General features: G+C 38.8%; 1 protein-coding gene and 1 long non-coding RNA gene across 2 annotated transcripts in view; both read right to left on the minus strand.

Annotated features, from left to right (window-relative positions):
• LOC137990837 (uncharacterized) overlaps positions 1 to 5,094 on the minus strand; it is a 12,058-nt gene extending 6,964 nt beyond the window's left edge. The window contains exons 1-2 of the long non-coding RNA XR_011121566.1: positions 4,960 to 5,094; positions 1,809 to 2,012 (exon numbers count right to left, since the gene is read on the minus strand). This is a non-coding gene — a long non-coding RNA (uncharacterized lncRNA). The remainder of the gene's footprint in view (positions 1 to 1,808; positions 2,013 to 4,959) is intronic.
• Positions 5,095 to 8,307: 3,213 nt separating this feature from the next.
• On the minus strand, positions 8,308 to 9,448 carry LOC137990838 (uncharacterized). The gene has a single exon (XM_068835946.1). The coding sequence runs from the start codon at positions 9,430 to 9,432 to the stop codon at positions 8,650 to 8,652; it is 783 nt and encodes a 260-aa protein (XP_068692047.1). The 5' UTR covers positions 9,433 to 9,448; the 3' UTR covers positions 8,308 to 8,649.
• Between the last annotated feature and the right edge of the window lie 552 nt (positions 9,449 to 10,000).

Below are 10,000 nucleotides of genomic sequence, written 5' to 3' on the forward strand. Positions count from 1 at the left end.
GGAGGTTATAAATTGATCGAGTTCTTCTCTGCTGGATGAAATAGCGCCGATGTAGTCGTCGATGTAGCGGCCGTAGAGTTCAGGTTTGGGGCCGTTGTACTGATTAAAAAATTGGTGTTCAACATATCCTACAAAAAGATTGGCATAGCTAGGTCCCATTCTTGTGCCCATTGCTACACCATTAATTTGTTTGTAATAGTTGCCGGCGAATGAAAAACAGTTAAGCGTTAAAACTAGTTCGGCAAGGCGGAGGAGCGTTTCTGAGCTAGGTTCTTTGACAGTGCGTTGATCGAAAAAGTGTTTAAGTGCTTGAAGACCTTCGCTATTAGGAATGACTGTGTATAGAGATGTAATGTCCATGGTGAAAATAAGTTTGTCTTGGCCGGAGAAATTGAAATCGCGGAAAATTTGTAGTGCTTGTGTACTGTACCTTAGACTTCGTGCGTGTGTACTGTACTGTACCTTAGACTTCGTGCGTGTGTACTGTACCTTAGACTTCGTGCGTGTGTACTGTACCTTAGACTTCGACGTCTATGTAGTCTATGTAGTGATGACTCCGATTTTTCCAGCAAATCAGAGGAGATGTGCCAGTTCTTCGAAAAACGTGGCTATCCTGTCTCTGTGGTCAAAGCGGGCCATCATCGCGCCCAACAATTTGATCGACAGTCATCACTACAAACGTCACAAAAAGATAAGAACGACAGAATTCCATTCACCCTCACTTTCCATCCTCATAATCACGAAAATCAAAAGCATCATTCTTAGTAATTTTAAATTACTCCAAAATGATCCCGAGACTGGTAGAATCTTTTCAAAACCTCCACTTATTTCATTCAAACGCGACAAAAACGCAGGCAACTTTTTAGTTAGAAGCGCGCTCAAAACTACGAGCAACCCGGCACTTTCAAATGCGCGCGCTCACGATGCAAAACTTGTCTTTTCATTGTTAACACTAGCAAGATATCGGGACCTAAGCGATCTGTTAAGATCACCGATCGTTTCACATGTACCTCCGCAAATGTCATTTATTGCATAACCTGTACGTTATGCAATAAATTATACATTGGTGAGACAGGTAGACGACTAGATGACCGATTCCGCGAACACCTTCGCGATGTTGAGAAGAATGACAAGGATGCATCTAAGCCAGTCGCTCGCCATTTTAATCTGCCTAACCATTCCAAAAAACACATGGCTATCTGCGGCCTTTCCCTACATCTAGGTACGACGGAAAGCCGCAAGAATCTGGAACAAAAATTCATCTTTCAAATCGGCACCCTTAATCCTCACGGTATTAACGAACGCTTTTCATTTAACTAATATATTCCTATTTTTCACGTTGACATGTTACCACCAATAGCGTAGCTCCTACTCTACTATAAAAACTACACGTAACCCATAATCCCTCGACTCGCTCTGACGAAGGGCTAACGCTCGAAACGTCAGCTTTTAGAATCTCTGTACGGTGGCCAATTTACATTATCAACTCCGTTGATAAAACCAAATTTTTGTAATGAACTGTGCGACCGCCAAACCCCGTGAAAGCAAACCGTGGCGTCTGAGAGATTGAAATTCTGGTCTGTGCGAGGATGAAATCGAGATAACAAGTCATCACACATTCTTCTAACGAAAGAATGACCCAAAACAAGGACAGTAGGAACGCTACCCGGCATATCAGCAAAACAAACGACAATAATACACAACAAGGATCGGCGTTAAGAACTAGAATTATCACACAGGAGATAAAACCAAATTATAATAGAGACGTAAAAAAGAAAGAATATACGTAATTCAAAGGTCCAACGTACCTGAAACAATTCGAAATACGTCTACGCTTGAAGAAGGTTAGCGAAGAATGACGGTTAATAGATGCCAGGTCACTAAGCCAACAAGACGCCTACAAGGGCGTATCCGTGGAATGCGCAAACAGTTAACACAAATTGTCCAGTTACAGTCAACTTCAAGTACAGGTAGACTTCGGACAATGGCGAAAGATTACCAGAAAGATACATCTGTAATATAAAAAATAATAAAAAAAAAGTTGACACTGGCTAAAATATTGTGTTGGACGTTTCGGCAACTGCTGTTGCCTTCCTCAGCAGGGATAAAAAATGCAAAAATCTAACGGCGCCCTGATGGTACACGATGCGTATAAATATTAAATCGCACCTCAACGAATATTTCAAAATAAAATAGACAATAAAAACAAGGGTCTCCAGAGCATTCTAAAATATTACTACAAATTCTTTATGTTATTGTAAACGTTTGGAAGTGCTATATGTTCGTTTATAGCGTTCGTGTCTCGCAAAGAATGCCAAGCCTCAAGAATAAGTCTTTGTCGCCATGCCGATAACCTGTCAACGATTTCGACGTTCATCAAGTCTATTTGGTGATTGTAGCACATGTGGTGTTTGGCCAACAAGGAGTTTCCATCTAATGTCGCTATGGCCTTTTGCATTTTTTATCCCTGCTGAGGAAGGCAACAGCAGTTGCCGAAACGTCCAACACAATATTTTAGCCAGTGTCAACTTTTTTCTTTTTATTATTTTTTAACATGCCTGGCTACACACCAAACATTTTTATCTGTAATATAAATTAAAGTTTTTTGTTGTAAAAACTCATTACTAATGTTACTAAATTTACACATGCAAACAACGAAGCCCTATTAGCAGGTTACCAGGATACGGGATCTCTTATTTATTTATTTTTTGGAAGGAAACTTAATTCAAATCCTACAGTTTTACTTGCTTCGTTAACTCCTTTCATCCAAAAATTACAGGATCAGCCTTAAATCATCCGAAAAACTTATTACAAATCACAGTTCAACAACTTATCATCCTGGGCCAGTTGTTCAGAAACTGGGTTTTAAAACGAGTTTTATCCTCTACTCCCAAATGCTGTTCAAGGCTGATATTCAGTAAAACTTTACATTATAAGAAGTCAATCTTGAAAAACAAAAATAAGCAAAGGAAACTGTGACCAAAAAGTTGAAAACATGAAACAAAAGTTTACGCTAATCCTGGATTAAGGTAATTGGCTTTCGAACAACCGGGCCCTGTAATCGACGACTGGTTCTGTAATCCTGGTTTAGTTCCTTGCAAACTGTATAAATTTGCCGCGGCGAAGACAAGAAGACAACATCCGTGCTCTATTTCTCTCAATGCTCAAAAATTCCGTAATTGCGCGTTTTATAGTCCAGGCCAAAGTTCTAATTTTACAATTCCATAATCTTGATTTCAGTAACTTGGTACCAAACGTTCCACAATAACTTGAAATCTCGTTAAGAAAAATCATTAAATCCAGTAGTCCAGTCCGGATTGAGATCGCCAAAACTCTCTCTATCATCGATTCAAAACTCAACAAAAGCTACAAGTAGGAAATAGTTATAAGAAACTACAACAGTTCGTCCTGATTCTACACTCGAGCTGAACAAAAAACCCAAAAAACCCTCGTCATCGTTTCTCGAGAGAACAGACAAACAGCCGAAAATGTTCTGTGCCTGCCCCTTACGGCACTGAAAAAGTGCCGTCCGTTGTACAACAGTACTTGACCGTAGCCCTTGGCCAAGAAACTAATCTTAGCCAAAAGCCCGAGAAGCGATCAGGATACGGGATAATTAGGTAAAAAAATTGTGGGGATACGGGATTTTTAGTCGGGAGGTGGGGGGGGGGGGGGGGGTAGAATTGAGGAGATACGGGATATTTTTTAAAGTAAGAACGCATTGCGTGTGGTAGTGCAGTAACTTGACAGTGTTTTTTTCCATAACTGTCAACTGAGCTGCGTTTTGTTTTTTCCAGGAGATTCAAGTCCTTGCACAATATGTAGCTCTAATAGTACACGACATTGTTTGGTATCGTAAATCATTTCGGTGCCATGGTAGACATCTTTGCTATATACCCTCTAAGAAGACATGTGGTTCAGTAAAATACTAAGCCCAGAACGATTGAAGAAAATAACAGGAAATCGAGAAACATTTGGCTTCAAAGCTGACATGTTGATCATTTACAACTTCTTTTTCACCACAAGCTTAAGCGTGTACTCTGAGCTTCTGACACCTTTCCAAGACCAATGTTACTAAATTTTTTTCTCTTTCCAGCGGGGTTAGTATCTGGATGGGGGACGTCAAAATATGCGACTTTTGCTGTCAGGAACATACGCCCAAAAATTCTATTTTAACGCTCAAAAATGCGAACAAAGCAAGGTACAGATTTTGCTAGCCTGCTTTATGCAAAACAAATATTGACGAAAAAGTAAATAAATATTAATATGTAGTTTTTAAGGAGAGCAGAAGGAACTTTTAGGAAGTGTCGATCGAGAATAAAACAATTTGCCATCAGCGAAAAACATTTCGGGAGATTTTTGTTACGTTCCATCAGAGTTCAATTTTTCTATCGTACTTTTGGTCATACAAGTAAAATCGCAAAATCGAAAGTGACATCGATTTTAGCGGCCGCCTGTGATCAAGTTATACCTTGCGTGTTTACTGACAACTCACGAAACAAAGGATGCATCTGTGGCAAAATGTCGGCATAACACCTGGTTTTTGTTAGTGCGTTTTTTTTCTTTCAAGTGTTATAAAGTTCGACAAGATCTATGTGCGAATTTAACATAAAGATCGTTGATGCTAGTCCAAGTGTCAGCTGAAGTTAAGCTCCTCTGAATAAGGTTAGTACTTGGATGGGGGACGGCTGCGAAGTCCCCGTGACGGCGATAGCTAATTCGTTTTTTTTTAAACTTGATTTCATTTTTTATCTTGTTTGGCCGTTGAAAGCTATTTTCTTATTTTCTTTCTACCCCAAAACGGCGAACAAACTGGTTCCCAAGAAATATTGGAGTACGTATTCGTTCTATGCAAAATGCTTCCAATGAAGTATTCGTTGAATGCAAAATAATAATGATCACAGTGGAACACACAAGTACGAAGCAAGATCTAGAAATAACGTAGAAAATTATCCTTACCTTTAAAGCTTGCCTTTCTCAAAGAAAAAGCATCTATCCACTTTATGGAATAGTTTAGTACTGAAACAATCATGGCGGGAGGAAAGCCTGAAGAAAGTGTGTCACGGTGGCCGAGTGGTCTAACGCGCTAGCAGAGAAGATTCGTGATGGCTTAGGAAGCATAGGAGTTCTCCACGGGGCAGGGAAGTTTGGAAATGCCGGAGGGAATATAAGTCAGTCCACCCGATCGGAGATTAATTCAATATCCGTGGGGTATGCACATTTGTGACTACCCACAAAAAAAAGACACCAGCCCGGTAATAAGACGTGGATGCTTTCGGCATTCCACGTAATAACGCGCTGTCAAGTGAATTCCCTTGAGCCCCCCAGTCACGTGCCCATGTCATGTTTTACTGTATTACATAATCGCTAGCGTAGAAACAGGAAACGCACAAGCCGTGACAAAACATAAAAATTATATTTGCGAACAAATATTCCATTTAGAGTCGACTGTCTTTTTAGAGTCGACTCTTGTTATTTTGCATCTGCGATCGTATTTGATATAACAAAACATATGTCAGTCTGTTACTGACTCATGTCGCCTTATTAAGTCTATTAACCCTTTAAGGCCCTAGGGGGGGGGGGGATTGACGAGTAAAATAAGATAATTTTCACGCTTTTTTGACAGTTCAGTTTCAGTTCAGTTTTTATTATGTATTTTGCATAAAATATCACAAAACTATGCAATGCTCGCAGTTAGCAATAGCTAGTCGAGGCGAGCATTGCTTACAATAAATATTCCAGATAAAATGGTTACAAATACATAACTACACATTCACATAAAAATAAATAAATAAATAAAATAAATTAGTTTTAGAATACAGTTAGTGCAGTGAAGAACAGCTTAAAACTTGTACAGTATAATATAAATAAACATGAAAAAAGTAGTTTAAATTGAATAAATAAATTTTTAGCTACATGACTGATACTAAACTAAGGAGTCAAAATTTGCCAATATTATCGAAACATCAATGTAATCATCATATTTTAGCAGTCTTTGTAAGAGGATATCATCAACATTATTTTTGAAGTTAGATTTTGACATCTGGCGGACTTCACAAGATATGCTATTCCAAATTTTAACGCCAATTCTTGAGAAAGATCTTTTTTGAATATCTATTCTCGAACGTTTAAGAAAATATCTCCTCTTTGCGATGATATCGTCTCGTAAGCATGAATATGAGTAGGTTAAATATATTAGGAGGTGTCAAGTTGTTTGATACATCATGCATCATCACAGCCACAGATTTAAAATAGAGCATATCTAAAGGAAGAAGACGAGAAGAAATGAAGAAAGGTACGGTATTGCATGAGATTTGTAATCAGCAAAATACATTAGGCGAAGAGCTCGTTTTTGAAGGGTCAAAAGTTTAGTTCTATGAACTTTTGCAGTATTACACCACGCTACTATACCATACATTAATAAGTATGGTTGAATGAGTGACCTGTAGATATGGTGTAAAGTACTCAGCGGTACAAAATGCCTTATCTTAGAGATAATACCAATTGATTTACTTATTTTTGATGCAACATGAGAAATGTGGTAACTCCATGAAAGTTTTTCATCGATGAGCACGCCTAACTTCTTACGCTCCAAAGAGATATAGAGGATATTACATGGCCGCGCGGGGATACGAATTTTATCTTCGAGTGCTAAAAGTATCAGAATTTGCAATAAAAATGTTAATGTAGTAGAGAAGAATTATATTAAAGCACAAAAGTATCGTACATCGAAGACGAAGCTCGTGTTTTATTGGCTAATCCTTTTCGTTACTATGACGACAGCTATATCCTCACATGTGAAAGATAAAAATGATACGTTCACTGCGCGCGGTGAAGATATGAGTTTTTAGTAAAAGGAGAAATCCTGGTATTTCATCAGTATCTATACAATAAATAGCTATTAGAGTCATGGTCAAACACCTAGTTTACTTGATAGTTCAAGATCTTTTGTCTTGGTCGAAATATAACAAAGTTAGATTTTTTTTATATTCAATGATAACTTATTAGGGGACCAAAGGACTTAAGAGACGTAAAAAAGAAAGAATATACGTAATTCAAAGGTCCAACGTACCTGAAACAATTCGAAATACGTCTACGCTTGAAGAAGGTTAGCGAAGAATGACCCTTACTACATGCCAGGTCACTAAGCCAATAACGCGCTGTCGAGTGAATTCCCTTGAGCCCCCAGTCACGTGCCCATGTCATGTTTTACTGTATTACATAATCGCTAGCATAGAAACAGGAAACGCACAAGCCGTGACAAAACATAAAAATTATATTTGCGAACAAATATTCCATTTAGAGTCGACTGTCTTTTTAGAGTCGACTCTTGTTATTTTGCATCTGCGATCGTATTTGATATAACAAAACATAAGTCAGTCTGTTACTGACTCCTGTCGCCTTATTAAGTCTATTAACCCTTTAAGGCCCTAGGGAAGGGGGGGGGGGATTGACCAGTAAAATCGTCTAGCGTTGGACAGAGTAAAATCTATAAATGGCCACTGGGAGTTAAAGGGTTAAAAGAGTGGCAAAATAGATTTTTCCCTCGAATTCTACATTTCATACGGTTTCCAATGATACGTAGTTTGTGGGGCTTTCTCGAAAACAGGCCGTAACACGCTCGAAGATTTGATGAAACCTTAAGTGGGCGTCATTCTCGCCAATGACGTAGTTAGTTGAAAATAATGATTTTCTGAGGAATGTTATGTTCTAGGCAATTATTGGACTTAATTTTCCGCCATAAATATGTTTTATTGATGAACTCAGAAGGGAAAATGATAACTTATTACAAACTCAAGATGTCTGACAAATTACATAACAGCGAAGCTAATGACTCATTACTTTCGATGCATTGCGCCATTAAATACCTTGTACAGATAAATGTTACTTTGTTTTACAAAACTGCATTTGCTCGCAAGTCTATTTTGAGCAAACATAAACGGTGTCTGAGTTTGTCCAGACCTTGAACTTCTTCATCCAACTTCTTCACACTAAAAATTATAGTGAAAGACTACATTTAAAAATGGTGTAAATTTGTTGCCAGCCCAGCTACCCCTTTCTTGTGTGTGTAAGATTACACAAACTTCTAAAGTGCAGTTTAACTCTCAAAAGGATGGTATATTTACTGATGAAAAGTAGTGTAAAATGGGTATTATACACTTTGACACTTCTAAAATAACACATATAGCAAGGATAATATTATCAGAGAGGAAGGGTAAAATTACCCCGAGTGACGGTGTAGTGATCTTTAACCCATCTAAAAAACTTGAAATTAACCTTTAAAAAAAGTATAATTCAACCATAAAATGAAGTGTAATTATGTTTATTACCATCAATTTATAAGTAAAATTACACATGACCCTTTATCAATGGGTATAACATAAACTCAAGCCAAAAATTACAATCGTTTACTGAGTAAAAATTGGCAAGCGCAACTCTAGATTCACATTACTACAACTTCACCTAGGGCCATAAAATTGCTTGCTTGAAATTCGGCAACAAGACTGAATGTCAAGAAACCACCTGCTTCTTTACAAGTTGGATCAGCGGGTATATTTAAATATTTCGATTAATGCATAGTATTTAAGTTAGAAAAAACTTGGAATAACAAATCAGTCACAAAATTACTTTATCTGGAACAGCTCAAACCTAAAAACTGGCAAAAACTCGGGGGACATCCAAAACCCCGAACAGTGCAACTACCGTTGCAAGCAAGACGGTAGGGGCCACATTCATGTAACGAGTGCTTGCCTTGTTGGGGTTTGTTTCGTACAAAGTAATCATTGTACCTCGGATTTTCTCTTCAACTTGACTGCACGACGTTCTGGGCACAATTGTGGTGTTGTATTGAGAAAGAGTCTTCACTTCAAAATCTTGTTGCAAGATGTCTTGGAGAGAAACCGAGTCATTGTGGTAAGTCTTCGTTTCTCCACTCTTGTTATAAGTGACGGTGGTATTCAAGGAAATGAGATGTTGATCGATATCATCTGCAAGCGAAAACGTCTGCGAAGAAGGTGCTTGGATACATGGACTGCCGTTAGAACTCAACAACCTCCGTTCTTCAGAGGTGATCCGGACAGCTCGTTCCTCAGGGACGGTAACGTAGCAGCGGTACATCGGATAGCCTCTGCTATACACAGGAGCGTTGCTCACAGCATAGCGATACAGAAGGTAGCCGGCCACTACCTTTTTGAACGTGCCTTTTTTGGAACCAACTTTGGTTTGGCTGCGGATTACAGGAGAACGAAAAGTCGTGGCTTTGATCGGTGTAGTTTTTCTGATTACGGGTTTGGAACCGGAGGAAGAGCGACGTGAGCTTGATCTAGAGCGTGACCCACTCGAGCGACCGCCGCCTCTGCCTCTGGCAGCAATGGATATCGCCATCAGCAAAATTGCGAAGGAAAGGAAAAGAGTAACTGTAGATAGCCGCATTGTGGACTAACTAAACGGTTATGGCACCTCGCCTTTTGTGGTCTGTGCTTTTACCAGCTTCACAGTTAAGTGTTTAGAACATAGCATTCCTCTGAAAAATCAATATTTTGATCTAACTACGTCATTGGTGAGAATGATGTCAAACTTTTGATTGTGCTACCAGAGCACGTTCTGTCCAAATTTTATGGAAATCCGTCGATTGCACATTCCCCATTGGTTCTTTTACTAGTAAAGAGAAAATATTTTTTAGAAAGACGAATCTGAAGAATTTTATTCCCCTCTCTTCAACGAGAGATGTCAACACAAAAGGCCGCTAGCCAATGAAAATCGAGGACCCACTGGCGTTCACATCCGCTAGCCATTTCTCCTCTTGTACGGCACCGATAAATCTTTGAAACATGGAACTTAATAGAATGTGCGTAATATTTCTTAGCGTAGACCGGATGTGATAAGTTGCATGACCACTTCCGGGTAGAGAGCGTAATTTTACTAGGACAATAGAGAGATTAAGCATGACGTTTACGAACCCTGCTTGATATTAGCTCATTTCTGTCCTGTTAGCTCCATA

This window comes from Montipora foliosa, chromosome 2, assembly GCF_036669935.1.
Source record: "Montipora foliosa isolate CH-2021 chromosome 2, ASM3666993v2, whole genome shotgun sequence".
Classification (NCBI taxonomy): Eukaryota; Metazoa; Cnidaria; class Anthozoa; order Scleractinia; family Acroporidae; genus Montipora; species Montipora foliosa.